The sequence below is a fragment of the Acomys minous genome, assembly GCF_964271855.1.
Source record: "Acomys minous genome assembly, chromosome: 6".
Classification (NCBI taxonomy): domain Eukaryota; kingdom Metazoa; phylum Chordata; class Mammalia; order Rodentia; family Muridae; genus Acomys; species Acomys minous.
The window spans coordinates 23,152,336-23,174,349 of record NC_140487.1 but is presented as its reverse complement, the minus strand read 5'-3'; the positions used below and the strand labels follow the sequence as shown (position 1 = coordinate 23,174,349).

Sequence of the window (22,014 nt, the reverse complement as noted above, 5' to 3'; positions counted from 1 at the left end):
AACAACTTCATTGATGTGGGGGGCCGAGGCAGCCCTGTTTGGTTCTACCCCAGGTCTCTGAGCCTGTCCCGCTTCCAGGTCCTGTCTGTCCAGGTAGTGTCAGTCATGGGCTGCCGCCCTCAAGTTAGACTATCCATTGGTTGTCCACTGCCACAGGTTCTGTGCCACCATTGCCCTAGCACATTCTGCAGCTATGACAGATTGTAGGAAAAGGTTTTGTGACCAGGTTGGTGTCCCAGTTCCACTACTGGAAGCCTTGCCTGGCTGTAGAAGGTGACTAGCTCTAGCTCAGTATCCATTACTAGGCGTCCTCACTATGGTGACCCTCAGTTGCAGGGAGCTTCCACCGTACTAGGTTTCCTCATTGCCCCCCATCCCCGTTTTCCCACCCATACTCTACTCCTCCATTCTCCGCGCTCCTGTTGCCACTCCTGCCTGTCCCCAGTTCATCCACAAATCTATTTTCCCTTCCCAGGGAGACCCATGTGCCCCACCCCAAGCACTCTTTGTTATTTATTTAGCCTTTCTGAGTCTGTGCTTATAGTGTGGTTATCCTTTACTTAGCCGCTAATGTCCTCTTATAAATGAGTACATACCATGTTTGTCTTTCTGTGTCTGGGTTACCTCACTTGGGACATAAATCTTTCATTCTTAAATATTTTAATTTACTTACAAAAATGTTCTTGGTCTGATACTATGGAAAACTAGTGTTAAAACCAAAAATAAAGATTATTAACATGTAAAGTATCAAGGTTCTATATTATATTTTCCATGTCATTGATAATGTCTGGTTGATTTATCAAATTTTGTCATTAATCTGAGAAATCAATAAAGCATATCACAGAATATTTGTGTCAAAGCAGGCACAAAGTTTACTTTTATCAACCCGGAAAAGAAAGTTGCATAGAGCTTTGAAACAGATTCACTGCTTATTGAATAAGTGTATGTTAAGTGATAAATAAATGCAAATAATTTAATTCAGTTGACTCCATGACTACAAGGAGACCAAAAAAAAAAAAAGGTAAATAGAAATTATATAGAAGTATCATAATTACTATGGCAGATGTGATTTTATTTCCTGAAAATGTTACTGTGTCATCTTTTAAGTGCCCGTGCAACAGTGACCCTCTCCTATAGACCATTGATCATAAGAGAAAAACAGTAATGATCTTTAAGTGTTGGCTGTTATAATCAATAATTTTAAATATGATTGTTATAATCAAAGAAAATAAAAATTAGTACAAATAATATTCTAGGTCATAGAGAATAAATTAGAAATTAGTTATGAAGTTATTAAAAGGCCATAGAAAATTTTAGTCTTTCAAATACCTCAGGAAAAAAAATCTAAGAATTTATAGGAAATGAAAAATACTACTTTCTCAGAGCCTGAGTGCTACAGCTAGCACCATGCAGAAATATGTAGGTTCTCATTCATTTAAAAAGTATAAAATAAACAATAAATTGAGAATGTGGCTCAAATTAAAAATAAATAAATTAAAGAACACCAGAAAAACATTTTTAAGACAGAAAATAATTTTTAAAAGTAATGACCAGTGTAGCAAGAAATTTTAGGTTTTTTGAAGATAAACCACTAAGTTAACATAATAAAGCAGGATTTCAAATATATAATAAAAGAGGAGAAGAGAATTAGAGAATCAGAATATTTCATATAGAAACTAGACGTGATCAGGAACAAGAAATGAGACATGTAAAACTTTAAAAGATGATAATGAAAAGACTGTACTGTAAAGCTCCATGTAGTGGCACATGCCTATAATCCCAGCATGCCACATGCTAAGGCAGAAGGGTTATGAATGCAAGGCTAGCCTAAGCTATGTAGCAAGACCCTGTCTCAAAAAGAAAACAGAACTATCACTTTTATAGATGGCAGGATTACATACCTAGAAAATCTATACAGATCAACTGAAAACCTACTGCTAGCGATGAAAATTTAGCTCAATAGCAAAATGCAAAATTAACTTGCAGAAAATAAGAATCTTCATATCTCCCGCAACATCTAGATGGAATACACAGACCTTCTGAATCTAGAAATAAATTTTAGAAATAGGCAAGGTTTTTGCTGGAAATGTTTTTAAATCTTCTTTAAGGCAAAATAAAGATGACGAACAAGTAGAAATGTAACCTCTTAAAAATGCAAACAAAAATGCTAGCAGGTTGTCTTTCTACATCTGTGTACATTTAATTCAGATGTTCATATGGTAAATCAAAGCAAGCGTCTATGTCCGCCACTATACCACCAACGCCACGCCAGTCAAAGCAAGCTTAATTAAGAAAGCTTTGAAAAAGAACAGTACGGGGGAGTAGCCTTGTAAGATAGCACACTGAGAAGCGTCAGTAGTTGAAACCCTGTGGTACTGGCGTGACAATACCGAGTATGAAACAGAATAGAAGGCAAGCCTCGGAAGCAGGTGCGTGCGTAGGGATTTACTGTGTGGTAATGGCAGGACATAGCCAGTGGGGAAGCATGATGCATTCAGTATGTGCTATTACGATTGAGTTCATACTGGAGAAGATAGACCCAAGATATTAGTGTTAAAAATAAACAAATGGCCCAGAAGACTGTAGACTTGGAATGGGAAGATCTTTCTGACACTGAACCTGGAAGCATAAAAACATGAATTTTCATACTGTGCTTTTGTCATTATCCTCTAATTATGGTCTACTTAAATGCATGCATTTTAATTAATAGATGGAGATAACTGCATATGTGTTTCCTTTTAAAGTGCAAGTATGACTTCTGCTGGATTTGCCTGGAAGAATGGAAAAAGCATAGTTCTTCCACTGGAGGTTACTACAGATGCACCCGCTATGAAGTCATTCAGCACGTGGAGGAGCAGTCCAAGGAGATGACTGTGGAGGTAGCCCTGCCTAAACGTGGCCTCGTCTAGCTGCTGTGGGGGTTTGCATGCCTCCTCTCCTGTCTTCATCGTGATAAGGCACTGAATACACGTTAGAGTGTCCTTTAAACAAAAGTATCTGTACATGGGGAGCTTTTTTTTTTCTTTTAACTATTTCCTTTTTTATTTTGCTGAAGATATGAAAAATCCAATTCCAGCCTGCCTTTGTGAAGATGTGAAACCTTTTTTTACATAATATCAGCAATACAGTATTATATTATAGTGTACATGTATCTTTTTTTTTCCCAGTCAAGCCCAAGGAAGGAATGTTTCTTTTTCTTTCTTTTTTTTTTTTTTAATTAATTTTATGTGTGTGAATTTTTTGCCTGGATATATGTCTAGCACCATGCCCATGCCTGCCTGGTGTTCACAGATCCAACAGATGCTGTTAGATCACTTAGAACTAGAGTTACAGACAGGTGGGAGCTGTCAGTAGGGTACTGGAAACTGAGCCTGGACCTGGGGCCTGAAAAAGCAGGCAGTGCTCGTAACCGCTGAGCGTCACTCCAGCCACCACAGCAGTCTGTCCTTGCTGATCCACCCTAACTTAGATGGGTTTGTCTTCATTGTTTATGTATATGGGTGTTTTGCCTGCATGTGTGTCTGTGCACCATGTACGTGCATCGCGTCTGTGATCAGGACGTTGGCTCCTGGAACTGGAGTTACAGCTGGTTGTGAGTCTTCTGGAGGAGCAGCCAGTGTCCTAACCTCTGAGCCATCTCTCCAGCCTCCTAGCCTAGATAGCTTAAACAACAGAAAGTTATCTCTCTCCATTGTGGTGACTGTGAAGTCTGAGAAAAGTTCCACTGACTGTTTCTTGGTGAGAGTACTCATTGGCCTTCAACAGGATCCCACTTCCTGGTCTCTGTCATCATGATGGCTGGGAAACAGAGTAAGAGATCTGTGGTGTCCATTTCCATTAAGATAGATCTATAATAACGGCCTCACCTAACCCATCACCTCTTCATAGGTCCTGTCTCCAAATACAAGTTGTATTTTGGGTTAGAGTTTTGATGTGAATTTTGAAGGGATACAAATCTATCTAAAGCAGTAAGCTATACAATCAAACATTGAAGATGTGCAGCCAAGTACCTATTGTTTTATCATAGAGAATACAAACAGAAGCCTTAAAATGTATTGCTCGTAATATTTTAGGAACAAAACAATAAAAAACATCTGCATGCATTGCTACCCATTATTAGTAAAACATTAATCCCTCTGAAACCAAACTTAATAATGTCATTTATGTACTTTTGTTTCCTAGGCTGAGAAGAAACATAAACGGTTTCAGGAACTTGACAGATTTATGCACTATTATACAAGATATAAAAACCATGAGCATAGTTACCAGGTATGTCCCAAATCATTGCAAATGAGCTAAAATACTCTTAAGAATAAATAAAGAGCCTGGGTGCAGGTGGATCTCTGTGTTCAAGGCCAGCCTGGTCTGCATAGTGAGTTCCAGGACAGCCAGTACTACACAGTGACACCATTCAAAAAGAGGAATAAATAAAGATTATTTAAATTATTTCTTTCTGTTCCTTTAGTTAGAACAACGCCTTCTTAAAACAGCCAAAGAAAAGATGGAACAATTGAGTAAAGCTCTCAAAGAAAGTAAGTTCTCTCTTTCTGTCTCTCTGTGTCTCTGTCTCTCTGTCTCTCTCTCTCTTCTCTCTCTTTCATATATATAGTATGTGTGCACACGCGCGTGCATGCATTTGCTAAGCCAAATCAGTGGTAAATGGTCAGGCCCCTAAAGGACAGTAGATCCATGAGCTGCTTCTGGCACTGCCTGAGCTTTCTCAAGCCCTGAGTGCATTCGAGCATGTGATGAGCATCTAGCAGGTTCTGCTCACACAGCCTGTGCTGTTACCTGACAAAACCACACTGGAGTTTCGCTTCTTCTGTGCCACCACTGGTGCTCTAGTGTTGGCAAAACAAATGGGTCCTAAAGGCTTCCAGAAGGAGCAAGGCAGATCCGGAGCTGCTTCAGACATCAGATACAGCTTGGCAAGAGTTGAGCTCAAAAAGCAAAGCCTTCAGAGGGCCTAATTGTGAGTTCCAAATTGAAAGTTAGAGGTTAAAAAATTCCTAACTGCAAATGGAGTGTTGGTCATCATTAGGACCCAGTATCCACATCTGCTACAGGGCTTGAGTTCTGATAGGCTTGTTTTTGAAAAACCCATAATTTATATATTAAAGGCACATTTCAAACATAAAACTGTAATCTGTTATACTTGTCTCAGTTCATAAAATAATTTTCATTCAAACTTCTTTTTGTGAAAATAGTTTTGTAATAAGACAGTAAAAATAGTTACACAAATTAAGGTAGAGGCAAGTGCCACAGCTGGCCTGGTGTTCGTGTTAATTTTTAGTCTGTAGCCTTTAAAGTTATATGGCTCTACTGTACTAATACAAACTCTGGAAACATCCACAGTGAGACTGGAAGAAAAGTCTCACAAATGTGTGTTTTCCACGTTTAGAACTGTGTCTGACACAGTAAACATTCAGAAAGTGCAAATTATTGCTTTTGGTCATATTAGATGTTCCAAGCAGCATAGCAAAGCTAAAAATTAATGTGAAGCAAGCTGCTTCTTACATGTCTCACATGAGTTATAGTGAAAGGCAAGGAGTGTTCATCTCCCTTTGCTTTTTATATCCTAGTACAGTCACTACCCAGAGACATACTACATGCAGATATGTTAGGGTATTCCATGTCAGTTTGTACTTCATATGTAGTATGTTCCTAAAGGTATGCTGAACTTGATGTTCATCAATACTTCCATTGAGATTCTACAGCTTTTATTTCCTTGTGTTTATAGAATTTCCTTTTATTTATAGTTTAAAATAGAATGTTATGCTATCTTAGTGTACTAAGTCTCCCACTTACTCTTCCCCATTCTTTTTCTCCCTGACAGCTTTTAGCTTTAGTTAGCCAGTTGTTCCTCAGCAGGTAGTATCTTTTCCTTACAAGATTGCTTTGGCAGAGGAGTAATTATAATCAGATTTTTTTAAGTAAACAACTTCATCAGCAGAGTTTCTGTTAGGGATAATCTGACCACTTGTACACAGCCTGCACCTTTGGGTGACCTAGAGTTGTACCATGTATGGTCATATTATAAGAACAGGCTCCAGGAAAATAAATATATCCATGGCTCCTGGGCTGCAGGCCTGGGCCTTTCATGGATGAGTGTTTATCTAGAATTTTAGCTTAGTCTGAATGTGTATTTGCAGAACATTTACTGCACTGAATTGCTTTGTAGCTGAAGGAGGCTGTCCAGACACCACTTTCATCGAAGATGCTGTGCGCGTTCTCCTAAAGACTCGACGCATCCTCAAGTGTTCTTATCCGTATGGATTTTTCTTAGAACCTAAAAGCACAAAGAAAGAAATTTTTGAACTAATGCAAGTAAGATGCCATTTTAAATTGTTTTGACTTACTTTTTTTTTAAGTGTGAGTAGTAAAACAGTTTTGTTTTTATTTTAAAATGGCTTTAAATAAAGGAAATATTACCTTTAATGAACTAAAAGATCTGTGTGTAAATGTGTCAGTGTGAGTTTAAATGCATTCCAAGCTATGCAACATTTCTATAGCATTAGTGTATTTCAAACTTGTCAAGGTAAAAGGTGCCCTATTTCTTGTCATATAAAAATGGAGGTTTTATCTTTAGAGATGGAAAAAACTACATTGCATACTTGAGTAGAAAGTTAATCTTCGCTATTTTATTTTAAAGTTACAGATTTAAAACACAAACTGCAAAGCCAGTTATTAACCTCCCTAGCCGCACTGGGTCACCCTCTAGTTAGAAGCCACCACAATTTTCTCCTCTGGTGACTTTCATTTTATACTTTTAAGCTGCCCTCTAGTGATTTGTATTCTGCATTTCTTTCAAGGCCATGGTAGTCTTGCTTTGTGTTAGATTCCTTCAGCATTTATCCATTACAGCAGCTGTGCACTAGCTTGTGCAATGCCCTGAGTGTACTGTACTAGGTTTCAGTTGGTGGTTTGGTTTGGTTTGGTTTGGTTTCAAAACAGACAAAAACAAATTCCTTCCAAATGTGACTTACTCCACTTCTTGATTTGTACCCTGTACGTTGTTTTAAATGTCTGTCAAATGAGTGCTATCTTCTTGCATTTATGATGACTTAAAGTATCATCCTTTCATAACCTAAAAAACCATACAAAATAGGAAACATGTTAAATAGAAAATCACTTCAAAAGAACTTGGCTGAGAAACCAGATGTGCCTTGTATCTGTTTACTGTCCCATTCAGCTTGTACCTCTTGCTTCTCTTTCTTTCTATAGACAGACCTAGAAATGGTCACTGAAGACCTTGCCCAAAAAGTCAATAGGCCTTATCTTCGTACACCTCGCCACAAGATCATCAGGGCAGCGTGCCTTGTACAGCAGAAAAGGCAAGAGTTCCTGGCATCTGTAGCTCGTGGTGTGGCTCCTGCAGACTCTCCAGATGCTCCCAGGCGCAGGTAAAATCTGTGCGCTATAGAAACCCCAGTGCCAGGACATTTTTGGTTTTTTTGGTTTTTTTTTTTTTTTTAGTTTTTGGTTTTGGTTTTTGTTTTTATCCAGCTATCATTTATATTCTTGGAAGTTACTTACACTTACATTATGGATAGCTGATAAAAATATGTTAAATTCTTTTTGATGATATTTTCTTCCTAGTACATTTTTTTCCCAGAATTATTTTGCTTGTCTGTCAGTGTGCAGCTTTTCAGACTAAATTAGGCTAAGCTAATTTCACGTACTAAAATTCATAATCCAGAGTATTCTGATGTGTCATTTCAAATTTAATATATGTAGTGACTTGGGAAGGATAGTAAACATGTTAAGGAATAGAATTTGGAGACATTGCCAGGTTGCCATATTCATATTTGTATTTCTGTGTTAGGAAATTATAAGGAAATGAGAAATCTATTTGGTTTTGTTTTTATTTTGTTGGTGTTTTTTGTTTGGTTGGTTGGTTTGGTTTTTCGAGACAGGGTTTCTCTGTATAATACTGGCTGTCCTGGACTCACTTTGTTCACCAGGCTGGCTTAGAACTCACAGAGATCTGCCTGCCTCTGCCTCCCAAGTGCTTAGACTAAAGGCGTGTACCACCACCCCTTGCCTGAGTAATCTGCTATTTGTAAGGCTACTTAAGTGATCTGAATTCATCCCTCAAAGAGAAGGTAGTTTGGTTATTTTATTTCACATCATACTCTACTGCTTCTGCCACAATAAATTGAAACATTTTTCTTACAATTTTAACACTAGAAAGTCATTTGTCCTTTTTTCATATAAATACTTACGGGTATTTCTTATACTTAAGAAATTAAAATGAAAGCAGTCAGAATACTTTTATACAACATGGCTATTTTTATTTTCTCCATCATTTTTCACAAGTATAAAGTAACTTAGAATTTGAAAAGGTAATGGAAGTAATTATATTTTAATAGCTGGATCTGCATTGGTTTGACAGGTTATAAGCAGAAAAGCATTAAAAGTAACAGTCACAGGGTAAGGGTCTGAGTGTACACTTGCAATACTGACAGTGAATCAAACAGTATGTGTACTTTCTTTGCAGCTTTGCCGGTGGAACCTGGGATTGGGAATATTTAGGATTTGCGTCACCTGAGGTAATCATTTTTCTGGTTTGGGTTATGTTTGCGTTTTTTTCTTCATGCAGCCCTTGCTTGCCTTTGCACCCACGTCTTTCCTAAACCCTCTGAGATCAGTGGTGCCTTCTCTTTCCTCTGTAGCAGAGATGCCATGGCGGAGCCTTGTTCAGCTCTCTCTTATATTTGAGTCTAATAGCGTATTCATTCCCCTTTCACTGCTATTAACTACTAAATAGAATTTAGTCAAATTTACAGCATAAATCTGTAGAACATGTCTTCTAGTTTGTTAATAAAGATATAAGTTCAACTTATTAGAAATGTATAGTTTTAATTTTTTTTAGTCTAAACATACTAAAAATCTAAACAAACAGTTTCTTGAGGTTACTGCCACAATCTGAGGTGAATTACTTGTCATCATTTGCCAACATGGAAAGCATCACAGGAATGGTGTCTGTGCAGAAATGTTTTCTTGCCTTCTTCTGCCTTTGAGGCTCCCAGACTCTGCTTGGTTTTTATTGATAAGCTTTATTTTGTGTGTGGGAATGGGGGTTTCCAGACAGGGTTTCTCTGTGCAGCCCTGGCTATCCTGGAACTCACTCTGTAGACCAGGTTGGGCTCCAGCTCACAGAGATCTGCCTGCCTCTACCTCCCGAGTGCTAGGATTAAAGGCATGCGCCACAGTGCCTACACAGAGATCTTGGAATTTCTGATTTTGACAGGGACCTTAGGAGTCCTGAAGTCTTTGGACTTGTTACTTGTATAGTTGTGTGCCTAGTAACACACACCAGTGATGCAGCACTAGGAAAGCACAGCCAAGGGCTCACTAGATGGGTCAGCCTGGGCTACACAGCAAAGTTAAGACCAGTTAGGATGACCTAGTAAGGCTCTTGCTTCAAAACAGATATTTGACAAAAATAATTTGCTTTTTAAAGTGTTGGGCAAATTAGTGTAATTTGATTGAAGCTTTCCAAATCTGTATGATTTGCCATATCAAGTAACACCATTAAATATTTTAAAATTAGCTTTTTGCCTTAGTATAGAGTATAGGAAATGACATGATGTTTGTTACATGTTACCAAACTCCGTAGATTTTAAGGTTGAGTTTACATTTTTTTCACTGAAGTTAATTTTGTCATAATCTCCTTAAATTGATTGGCTGAATCTGTGACAGCCATAAAATTTGTTTCATGTTGCTTTGAAAGCAATAGGCCTAATGCAAAGAACATAATCTTAGAACAGAAAATGCCTGTGAACCTCACAGGTTTGGTTTTGTGTTGTTTTCTTCATCTTCCCTTGACCTTAATATTCTCACACCATTTGAAGCACCTTGTCTTTTCATATGCTCACTTGAAAAATCTGAGAATTCCTTGGCAATTTCCAGACCTTTTTTTTTTTAATAAAAAAAAAAATTAATTCTAAAATTGTTGCATCATGTCAGAATGCCACTCAGGGTTTTCGTTGTTGTTGTTTTGGTTTTTTGTTTTGTTTTTTGAGACAGCGATGCTCTGTGTAGCCTTGGCCATCCTGGAATCACTCTGCAGACCAGGCTGGCCTTGAACTCACAGAGATCTACCTGCTTCTACCTCCTAAGTGCTGGGATTAAAGACGCGCACCACCACCACCCTCCTACCCTTGCCCACTCAGGGTTTTCTGTGAAAATAGTTAGAAATAGAACAAGTTACCTTTCTCAAATTGCAAGTGTGTGTGCATAGATCTCCAGGAAAAAAGGAAATGGTGCCCCAGCGCAGGGAAAATGTTAGAGAGCCTGAATGATCCACGAGGCCACTTCACGCATCAGCTGTCTAACATATACAGATGGAGTTTAGATACATTTAAGAATGGGCGAGGAATATAGCTCAGTGGTAGAGTGTTTGCTTAGCAGGCCCAAGTCGCTGGGTTCAGTTTCCAGCCACACAGATAGGTTAGGTTAGGATGGATAGACAGACAGACAAGATTGGATTGATAAAGATAGATAAGATAGATAGATTTAGTGAGATGAATAAAGTATAGGAGTTTTATAATATGTATTTCTTACACTCCTAGTACATCGAATACTCTAAAGTAACCAGGATAACCCTAAGCCCGAGGATCTTCACGGTTGGCCCTGGAGACTCAACAGTGATCTCAGAAGGCTGCTGCCACACATCTGGGCTCTTTGACTCTCACTTCCCTGTTCCTGAAATCTCTAGCAGATACTCTCAGACTATAGCCTTTGGTAGTAACAAATCTACTACAAACTGTTACTGCAAATATATGGACACACGTTTAAGTCTGTCTTCTTCCAAATGCTATAGTAAATACTCCCTTTGTTGCCTTAAGGCTGGACGTGGCTAATGAGAAAGGGGAACTCAGCAATGCATTTGAAAGCCAGCATGTAACATACTTCTTTTCAGCTAGCCTTGTGACTTGTGAGTTGATGCAGATGTAGTGGTCACAACGACAGCTCAGTTGTCTGGCAAGCACTGAACAGTGTCTCCATCACCTGGGTTTCCTGCCATTGTTTCTGCCACTGTCCCCCCTTCTCTTTCTCCCCACCCATACTTCTTTAAAAACTACCCACACCCACCAAGCCTAACGCCATCAATGGTAATTTTAGATAATACAGCCCTTGAAATAGCAGTTACATCCAGCTCTGGATTCCTAGTAGAAATACCTATGACAACTAGAGATTTTGTATTTTGCTTTCCGCCTTTTTTATTTCCTTGGCTTGGCTAAATTTGAAGTTTCCTTTTCTAAAGCAAATGATTTTATAGTATGAGTATAAAATCACACATTTTTTTCTCCTGAGAAAAGTGTGTTTTTTGTTTTATTTGCATTTTTTTTTTTTTTTTTTTTTTTACGATTTGCATGCTCTCCTGTATTTTATAACCTTTGGTTTATGCAGGAATATGCTGAATTTCAGTATCGGAGGAGGCACAGACAGCAGCGCCGTCGAGGAGACGTGCACAGCCTGCTCAGTAACCCTACAGACCCAGAAGAACCAAGTGAAAGCACCTTTGGTGAGCTCCTGGGGCTGTGGGTATCATCTGGTCTCTTAATCTCTTAAATTGTGTTTTAAACTGGCTGTTGTCAGTGTTTGTAATTTGGGTTCACCATAGACGTGGAGATGCCTCTACTGTCACAGGATAAAGAAAACTAGGGCATGAATAGCTGAAGTAGGAATGCCCTAGGCTTACTGCAGCCATCGCTGCTGTGTAACTCAGTCAAGGCACTGAGCAGCTCGGTCTTCAGTTCCCTTAGATTAAAGTGACTGTCAAGGTAGACGGTGCCCATAAAGCTCTGTGCGCACTCAGACTGTGAGGTCAGGCTGGAACTCTTTCCTCTGCGTCCTTCAGGGGAGAAAGCAATGAATAAAAGATTCTAGTGCCTCGAGGGGTTAGGGCCTAAAGCTTGCTTTCTCCTTCCTTCCTTCCTTCCTTCCTTCCTTCCTTTCTTTCTTCCTTCCTTTCTTCCTTCCTTCCTTCCTTTCTTTCTTTTTTTTCTGGGACAAAGCTCTGTAGACCAGGCTGACCTTGAGCTCACAGAGATCTTTCTGCCTCTGCCTCCCAAGTGCTGGGATTAAAGGTGTGCGCCACCACCACCCGGCTCTCCGTGAAGCATTCTTAAAAACAGAATTATTTTAATCTTTGACTTGTAAATGTTAAATTTTTCATTAAACACACCTAGACTATAATATTATTTGGACTGTAGATTGATTCTTGAGGCTAGTGTAGTTCCAGACCCTTTAATTTTATGATATCTGAAGACAGAAACACTGACATTTATAGTGACCTAGGAAGAAGGAATGGACAGTAGAGCCTGCATCAATGAAGCTGTAGAGGCTGCAAGCAGATGGAGAGGATGGTGACACTAGGTGTTGTTACTGCTTGCCACCACACAGACCTGCTGAAATTGCAGGCGAGGAGGCGGGGGTGACCGTGAGGCTGAGTTTTCACAGGAACTGAAGGAAAGCCTACTAGTTTGTAGGTGTATGGCGACAACAAACAGAATTGTGTGGTGCCACTTGCTTTCACACAGATACACCGGAGGGTGGCAGCAGCCGCAGGCCTGGCGCGTCCGTGGTCAGCTCTGCGTCTATGAGTGTGCTGCACAGCTCTTCCCTGCGTGACTACAGCCCTGCCAGTCGCTCTGCAAACCAGGACTCTCTTCAGGTAGGCCTGCTGGCAGCCTGGCGCCTGCTTTTGCTACTCCTCTGTTTAGTGGATTCCTGGGCTTCCTCTTACTGGTTTCCTGTTCTTCTGTGGTAGAAGTTTTATTTCAACGATGGTACAAAAAGGGTTTTGAATTTCAGGTTTATGTTAGGTGTATTTTCCCCTTTTAGCAAAGGCAAGGAGAAAATGGTAAGATTTAAATATGTCCGGTAACTTGTAGAAGTAGAAATAGTATTATCTGCTAAAGGAAGGCTGGTAAATGTGTCCTTTAGTCACATTTTCAAGTGTCCTTACTTTCTGTTGCCTCAGGCTCTAAGCTCCTTGGATGAAGATGATCCCAATATACTTCTTGCCATACAACTGTCACTGCAAGAGTCCGGGCTGGCCATTGACGAAGAAGCCAGAGACTTCCTTAGTAACGAAGCATCGCTGGGAGCCATAGGCACTTCTTTACCTTCGCGGCTGGACTCCGTACCCAGGAGCACAGATAGTCCTCGGGGTACACTGAGCAGCTCTGAGCTGCTGGAGCTTGGGGACAGCCTCATGAGACTAGGAGCAGACAGTGACCCATTTTCAACTGACAGTTTGAGTTCTCACCCCCTCAGTGAGACAAGAAGTGATTTCTGTCCTTCTTCCAGTGACCTTGACTCAGCGGGCCAGGACCCCAGTGCCAGTGACAATCTTCTTGGCAATATTATGGCTTGGTTTCATGACATGAACCCTCAGAGTATCGCCCTGATCCCTCCAGCAGCAGCCACAGAAGCTAGTGCTGAGCCTCAGCTTCCCAGGGTCAGGGATGGGTCAGAAGGTGTGAGGGACGCGGGACTGCTGCCGCCAGAAGACTCAGTGTCCAGGGACGCTGGTGCCTGTGAAGGTGGGACGACCCAGATGGAAGGCAATCCTCTGGAAGAGACTATTCTGGCCAGGGAAGAGTTGTCTCAAGCTGGTGACAGTCATGATGAGGCAGTCAGCAGAGGGGACGGGTCAGATGCTGCCAGTCAAACCCCTCAGACCTCAAGTGACTGGCTCGAGCAAGTACATTTAGTATGAAATGCACACATTTGCTCTCCGGGTGAATCACAGTACGGGGCTCTGCTAGGCGGCATACGCTTTATAGAGACTTTGACGCACTTAATCTGAACTCAGTTATAAACCACTGACGCTAGGATTGACTGCGAAGGAGTTCCCACAGACGGTAGCTGCAGTGTCGATTTTAACCTTACAAGGAATTTCTTTTGTGTTTATCCCTTTTTTAGTGACAAAGAGCAGGAGAAAACACAATGGAATGAATGGGTTGACAGCCTCATTCTGAGGGAGTGCAGTGCTCTGTCTAGCCTGGAGTTGGCAGGACTACGTTGACCGTTCAAATCAAAAACTTACTCTTTAATCTCTAGATGGCTTTCCTCTTTTTTAAAAAAGTGAAAAGTTCTCTTTATTGTAGCAGTTGGGCCGGACAGTTCTGACAAGGTGTGTCCTCGGTGTCCTCTCCAGGAGCCTCCTTCCCCTTGTTGTCCAGTGTGCGCTGAGGTGTCCGTGCTGCTTGTAGTGCTGCATCTACCAGTGTGAGTGTTTTCTTTTTCCCATGAATCAAAGATTCCTTCTCACGTCTATTCACAGTCCAATTGTGCCAAACTCTGACTCGTGCGCTGACTAACAAGGCATTTAGATGTGCAGCATCCTAGTGTGCTCCAGGGCAGTGTCAGCGTTCTCGGGAGTAAAAGGTGCCACTCGGTAGCAATGACATTACAGAATTAAATGGGCCTTTGTTGCCATGGAGACTGCATTTAAATAAATGTAGCCTATAGCTTAAGTAAACTAAAGCTAATGCTGCTGTTAAAACAGTTTATTTTAATATTAAAATACAGTTGATTAGCAACAGCGGTGCTGTATTTAAGAGACACTTTATTGGAAGTGCGATCATAGCTCTTTGTTTTCACAGTCTTACAGTGCATTCTAATCACTAACGGGTGCAATTACTTTTAATGGTGTTTTATAACATAGAAAAACTGGAGTTTTCATGAGTTACAGTAAATCCCACAGTTATTTAAAAAATCAATACAACATCCTACGCAACATGTTACCGTGCCTTTGCCTAACCTAAATGGATAGTTGCCAGTTAAGTAAGTCAGTAATTCAAATTTCAATGTCTCTTCTGAAGTAACTATGCTATGAATTGCGAAGACCTCCATGAAACCACCCATGGCCTTGCGTTTACAGCAACTATGACAACTAAGTGCTCAGTTGGTTTGCCTAGATAGCAGGTGCTGCTGTTTGTCCTCTTGCGCAATGCTCACCTGCTGTGCTGTTTAGTATGAAAAACTCAACCTCCTAGTAATCAGTGTCCTACTGTGAAGAAATACTGGTCTTAGTTGTAATTAAGATACAATGGTACAGTGTGTAATTAAAGCTAGAGTAAACTGTTGGAATGGCTCTTTTACTTATATAATTAAAGCTAGCATAACATACACAAAATAGATACAAGGGGCACTCCATGTAGTGCTTTGCCACATTGTTACCAGAAACCAAAATTTCTATACCAAGTTTGTACAGGGAAGCCCTAAGCCAGGAAAAAGATGGTCTCTAATATTGAGATCCACAGTTATTGTTTTCATTACCTCTTTTTCAAATATACTTTGACTTCATATGGCCAAGACATTGTACTTGAGTATTTAATTGATAATTGCTCATGGATATTAAGAGTCCCTAATAGTTTTTGTCTCCAGTTATCACAACATTGATATGAATCCCTATTAAAGTTAGTGGAGGGAGATGCTAACTTTGTCTACAGTGTATTACTGTATGTTAAACTGAAATAGTCCATTAAAGGATTTTTTTATTTGGATTAAAAAATATGAACACCATAAAGTTTCTAGACCAGGCTGTAACTTTTCCAGTAGAAAGCACTTGCATCCCTAGAGGTGGCTTGCATGCCATGGTGAGGAAAGAAGGGGTGCCTGTGGAGAGGAGGGGTGCCCTAGGGAAAGAAGGGGTGCCTGTGGAGAGGAGGGGTGCCCTAGGGAAAGAAGGGGTGCCTGTGGAGAGGAGGGGTGCCCTAGGGAAAGAAGGGTGCCTGTGGAGAGGAGGGGTGCCCTAGGGAAAGAAGGGGTGCCTGTGGAGAGGAGGGGTGCCCTAGGGAAAGAAGGGGTGCCTGTGGAGAGGAGGGGTGCCCTAGGGAAAGGAGGGGTGCCTGTGGAGAGGAGGGGTGCCCTAGGGAAAGGAGGGGTGCCTGTGGAGAGGAGGGGTGCCCTAGGGAAAGAAGGGGTGCCTGTGGAGAGGAGGGGTGCCCTAGGGAAAGAAGGGGTGCCTGTGGAGAGGAGGGGTGCCCTAGGGAAAGGAGGGGTGCCTGTGGAGAGGAGGGGTGCCCTAGGGAAAGGAGGGGTGCCTGTGGAGAGGAGGGGTGCCCTAGGGAAAGAAGGGGTGCCTGTGGAGAGGAGGGGTGCCTGTGGAGAGGAGGGGTGCCCTAGGGAAAGAAGGGGTGCCTATGGAGAGGAGGGGTGCCCTAGGGAAAGAAGGGGTGCCTGTGGAGAGGAGGGGTGCCCTAGGGAAAGAAGGGGTGCCTATGGAGAGGAGGGGTGCCCTAGGGAAAGAAGGGGTGTCTATGAAAGCCCATGTGTGCTGGGCTCCTGCTCCCTTGCCCTGTGCAGTGCCTGTTGTGGTGTGCTGGGCTTCTGAGTGTAGAAAACTATTGCTATCCAGTTTGTATTTCCTTGGTACATATTTTAAGACAACATAGTCATTGACTTTCCAATTCAGTAATAAAGTTTGGCAAAGCCTATTTTGTAAACGAGTTTATTTTATAATATGTAAAAAAAAGTTAATCTAACCTTGACTTGTTATTTGCACTTTCATAGTCTATACTTGATACATTCCCACTTTATATACAGCAGGATTCTACAGACCTGTAGATGTTTGGCCAAATGAATGCTGTTAATAATATGTAAAATTCTTTGATTAAACATTTATTACTTAAACTATTTCCATTTTGTCTCATTAAATTATAAACGTCATTTAAAACTAATTAGAAGCAAATTTTGCTTTATATTAAATATCCTCCAATATGATGGTATTAATTTGGTTCTATCATGTAATTGATTAGTGCCTAATATTTTTATAGTAGTCCATTGCTGAATGTTGTATACCCCAAAGATAAATCTGATTTCATTTTATGACAATGTATTAAAATTATGAAATTAGCTAAATCTGATTTCATTTTATGACAATGTATTAAAATTGTGAATTTAGTGCTCATTTTAATTTCATTAGCTTTATGAAGAAAATGTTATGATTTCCTTGAAATCTAATTGAAATGCAGAGAAAAAGTAATATAGAACTTCAAGATTTGTTTTGTGAAATTGGAGGAAGAAATGTATGCCGTATGAATAAAATATCACGCTTCTCACCACCTCACTCTCTGCCTTCTGGTGAGCACACAGAGCCAGGCCTCCCGCTGGTGCTCCACAGGCTCTGCCTCTGAGTCTTCTGCCATTGTAGCTGTCTTTCAGTGTGTGGGTCTGGAACAGCTTCCATTGTCCACTTGCCAAGTCCCTCCTTCAGTGTCATTGACTGCAGCCACTGGTTTCATTGTACTCTTTTTAGATAACCTGTTGCCTGACCTCTTAGCAATTAAACCTGAGACTTACTGAAGTTCAGTCATTTAAAAACTATTACAGTTAGTCTCCAAAGAGGGAAGCCTTGGAACCTAATAACGTTGAACCACGGCAGGAATTGTACCATAAGAGTGGGGCTGACATACCTGCATAGGAAAAGGCTGTTCCTGCGCTCAGTTCTTAGAGCCTCCTTTTGTCTCAGCATCTGGCTGGGCCATAATTATTGCATCTTCTCTTTAGCTACTGTTACCTTGTTCATTCCTATAGCCTCATCAGAGCCAGTAGGTAAAGTTTCTAGAACGCTGTAAGTGGTTCTCACCTATATTGTCTTTTGTTAGTTATTTTCGGAGCAGGCAGTTTTCCAGTTTGTTTTCTCTTGTCTTCCATACTGGGGACCAGGCCCTGCAACAATTAATAAAGAAGGATGGACCAGAAAAGTCTCTTGTGGTATTCACTCAATTCTGTTCATAATCGACAAGGTATCTGACAAACTTTGGGAAGAATTGTTCTTCAGTCTTTGGAACTAGCGTGGCAGTGTTCTTACTCAGGCTTTTGCATCTCCAAGTCCCACATCCCACTGGGCACGGCTTGCAAGGAACCTGCCCTGCGTGAGACGCCGGCTTAAAAACACACAAGAGCAAACAGAACAACACAGAAGATAATAGGAGGAAGAAACTCATTTTGGGCACCTTGTACTCCTGCACATCTGTGTGTTTAACACTGCTGTGTTCTACGTTCAGACCTGGAGGCCACATTACCCGGGATCGTGGACGTCACTCACTTGGTACCTTTCGCTTCCCTTCTCCATTCCAGAACAACATGTCCATGTCAGGAGCTCAGGCTGCCTGTCAGCTACAGGGAGGAGCAGCACACGAGTGCCAGGTCACACTGTCCCTCCCCCAAGAGGGTGGAGATCCTGGGTGGAAGAAGAGGCTAGCCTCAGGGAGGAAGCAAGGCGGCCCTTCCTCCTGCAGCCCTTGCTCTAGGCCTGCTGCACTGACCGCTGCTCTCTGTGGCTGTGGTCTCAGCATCAGAGACCCCTGCCCTGGAGCTTTCTGCCATGGACATGGCTATCAGGAGCTGTTGCCTTTTGCAGGCAGCACTGTGCTGCTTGCCTCTAAGCTCCGTGCCGTGGCAGTGCTTGCCCCACACCTTCAGGCAGAACTTGGTGTTCGATGTTGCACTTGAGCAATGCAGTGACTGCCTGTTGCAAAGGACCTTTCAATGTTTTTAGTACATGCAAAGCTCTCAATTGGAGATGAAGGTTCTTACTACTCTCGGCTCAGTCACTCTGTGACTCAGCAGCCAGGCCTACACTGTCTTTCAGCTAGAGCCACAGAGCTGCTGTGGGCCATAAATAGATGCTCCCGTTCTCTGCCTGCCCACTCCAGAGTAACAGTCAATGTGTCATCTGGACACTCATTTCAGTCTTTCCTCTGGTAGCGAAGCCTCTAACCCAGTGGTTCTCAACCTTCCTAGTGCTGCGACCCCTTAGTACGGTTCCAGGTATGTGGACGGATCTGCGTGTGGGCAGGCCCGCCTGGAGACACTTCAAGGAGCAGCGTCCTAGTTCCTACAACCCTCAGAAATAAGTGTTTGCTCATGATCTTAGGCAGTCCCCAAAGTGGTCGCAACCCACAGGTTGAGAACCACTGCTCTAAACGTTAGCTCAGCCTGTATTCATTAATAGGTGGGGACCCTGGAATCCCACGAGTTTCCTTCCTTTCTCTTCCAGAAAACCTTCACTATCCTTCACTGTCAAAAACTCTCGGGTCTAAGACTTCATTTTGTCCTCACAAGCTAGTTACACTGTCCCAGTCTCAGTCATGCTGGCAAGACAGTAGACTGGGGTTAGAGGCAAGGGGCTCAGCCTGCAGGATGCACACAGGCACCTTTTTGCCCTCTGTCCTTGCAGGCCCACGGGGCTAACACATGGGCCTGGATCATATCTGTCACAGGTGCTGCATCTGAGAACCCCTCAGCGTGAAGAACATAGTACACTTAGAGCAGACCGGCAGGGCTGTTGCCTATCCTTAAGGTTACTGGCTAGACAGACAAGACGATGGTGAGGGCTAATTCTCCCTCGCCCTACAGCCAGTGAGCAGCGGTCAGTGTGCAGCAGGCCTGGAGCAAGGGCTGCAGGAGGAAGGGCCGCCTTGCTTCCTCCCTGAGGCTAGCCTCTTCCCACACAGGATCTCCACCCTCTCGGGGGAGGGACAGTGTGACCTGGCACTTGTGTTCTGCTCCTCCCTGTAGCTGACAGGCAGCCTGAGCTCCTGACATGGACATGTTGTTCTGGAATGGAGAAGGGAAGCAAAAGGTACCAAGTGAGTGACGTCCACGATCCCCGGTAACGTGGCCTCCAGGTCTGAATGTATAATTGAATTTGTGTGCTGGCCTACATGAGTTTCACAACTGCCAGTCTCTCAATCCGGGGCTTCCACCTATAGAGAACTAACATTAGCACATGTAAATTGTCCCTCTGCCTGTCCCCACAGTCCCCTCCCTGGTGTTGCAACAGAAACAGATGTACTAGACCCCTGTAGAAACCCCAGTACTTTGGACAGGCTGAGTCAGAACCAGAAGACCTGTTCCTAGTCCAGCATCACCCCTGTGGGTGTAGCTTCTAAATACACTGATTTGTTGTTGTTGTTGTTGTTGTTGTTGTTGTTGTTGTTGTTGTTGGAATTTTATAGGTGAGTATTGAATTTATGTCATTTCTATTCCACCCTGTCCAACTTCTCCCTTGTACCTCCCAACTCCTCTCAAATTCATGACTGTAATTATTCTTAACTGCACATATATGTATATATAAGACAACTGAGTCCATTTAGTGTTACTTGTAGATGTGTTTAGAGCTGACTGCTTGGGGTTGGATAACCCACTGGGGACTCATCCCTGGAGGAGAACGATTCTCCTCTCTCAGCAGCCTGTATGTAGCTCTTCATCCAAGGATAAACCTGTGAGAGTTCCTGTTGTTCTTGTTTCTATTTTTATTTTTGTATGTATATGTGTTTGGACTGCATGTGTATGTGCACCACATGCATGCCTGATGCACATGACTGCCAGACTTTTCTCCTTCCAGTAAGTACAAACTGCCCACCCAGGCACCTGCTCCCAGACCAACTGGTCCTGCCTGATGCCGGCAACAGTTGAACTGTTTTTTACAAACTTAAGCAGACATATGCATTTGGTTATCCTCAGTCACCAATTGTGAGAATTGTGCCCTGGAAGAGAGAATCTTCGCTTCAGCAGCCACGGGGCCCAAGTTGCAGAAAATCAAACTGAAACCCTGGCTGAATTGAGACGAAAATCCAAGTCCCAGCCTGAGGTTGTTGGCCGTTAAAATAAGGACATTAGTTGTTTAATAATGGGACCTTGTTGAGGCTGAGAACATTGAACCCTCAGGTTCTCAAGGTTTATATCACCCAAGGAAGTAGCCTCTCCATCCTCAGCAGAAGATGTACTCCCACCCCCGGCCCCCTGAAATATTGCCTTTTCCACCTTTGACTGAGAAAAGTAATCCTTTGCCTGCCAAACCAGCAGTGACTTTCTCTGACAATGCTGTTGGCCCTCAGTGCCCACAATAGCTGCCTCTAGATCTATAGCCAGACTTAGGGCAGAGCAGGTTCCTACAGAGGAGTTGGACATCGTAGTCCAATAGAGTGTGCTACCCTATAAAAGAGCTTAATGACTTTGCTGATTCATTCAAGCAGAAGTCTGGGAATACGTGTGGGAATGATTTGGTGTAGGATAATGGCAGAAGTAACATAACCTGGAACAGGTTTAATTACTTGATAAGGGTCCTCTGAGTGGAGATTCCAGGTTTAATATGGAAGCTCACACAGTTGTTGGGTTTTTTTTAATGGTGTCAAAAGTTTGAGTGGTTGGCAGAAGCATATGTCAAAAGATGGCCTGCTAGAGGAGATGCCTGCTATCCCTTGGCTTCGTGTTCATGAAAGGATCTTAGGGCTCAGAGAAATGGCAATGCTTGCGGGTACAGTGTGTAAAACCTAACCCCCCACAATAGGAAGGCCCTTCACTAATCCTATAACAGTGAGAGCAGCACCAACACACCTGAAGTGCTTTGTTGTTGCCCTTTTCCTTGTGCCACACCTTAGTGTTGGAGACACCGCTAAGCAGTGGATGAATTAAATACCACAGGTTTAATTGGGCCCCCAACTAGCAGGGGCCAGGAGGCACAAAAGGCGAGGTGATTGTAGGTACTGGAATGGGCAGGACAGACAAAGTGATGTCCACGATGGCCAAACCCACTGGCTCTCAACCTTCCCAGTGTTGTAACCCTTTAATTCAGTTCTGGGTACTCATATATATGGGGGTATCAGCAGGTGGGCGGACCCACCTGGAGACAGAGAAGCAGTGTCTCAGCTCCTAAGGCCACCGGAAATGTGTTTTCTGATGGCCTTAGGTGACCCGTGAAAGGGTTCTTTGACCCCCCCCCCCCCAACGGGGTTGCAACTCACTAGTCTAACCACTGGCAGCACAGGCAGAGAGGTTTTTATGGTGGCTTGACTTGTATGCAGCTTTGGTGTTTCTAGGCATGAAAAAAGCCTACTGCATTTTTGTTTTGTATAAGCAGAAAAAATCTCAAACACACAAAAAAGCTCAGCCCATGAACCAAGTTCAAGACGAGCCAGTTTTCAGATGGAATCCTTTAAATGAAGGATGGCCAGGTTTCCCTGAGAAAGGACCAAGATAAAA

The 22,014-nt window shown here is 42.4% G+C and overlaps 1 protein-coding gene across 3 annotated transcripts in view; it reads left to right on the top strand.

The window, feature by feature from the left end:
• ANKIB1 (ankyrin repeat and IBR domain containing 1) overlaps positions 1-17,087 on the top strand; it is a 95,339-nt gene extending 78,252 nt beyond the window's left edge. For 2 of the 3 annotated variants that reach the window (XM_084786062.1, XM_084786064.1), the window contains 9 exons: positions 2,745-2,879; positions 4,183-4,269; positions 4,466-4,532; positions 6,182-6,327; positions 7,225-7,403; positions 8,501-8,552; positions 11,419-11,533; positions 12,552-12,685; positions 12,995-17,087. In XM_084786062.1, the coding sequence (XP_084642188.1) occupies positions 2,745-2,879; positions 4,183-4,269; positions 4,466-4,532; positions 6,182-6,327; positions 7,225-7,403; positions 8,501-8,552; positions 11,419-11,533; positions 12,552-12,685; positions 12,995-13,735 (1,656 nt within the window). In that variant the 3' untranslated portion in view covers positions 13,736-17,087. The remainder of the gene's footprint in view (positions 1-2,744; positions 2,880-4,182; positions 4,270-4,465; positions 4,533-6,181; positions 6,328-7,224; positions 7,404-8,500; positions 8,553-11,418; positions 11,534-12,551; positions 12,686-12,994) is intronic. The other variant, XM_084786063.1, reaches the window with a different exon arrangement.
• Positions 17,088-22,014: the final 4,927 nt, after the last annotated feature.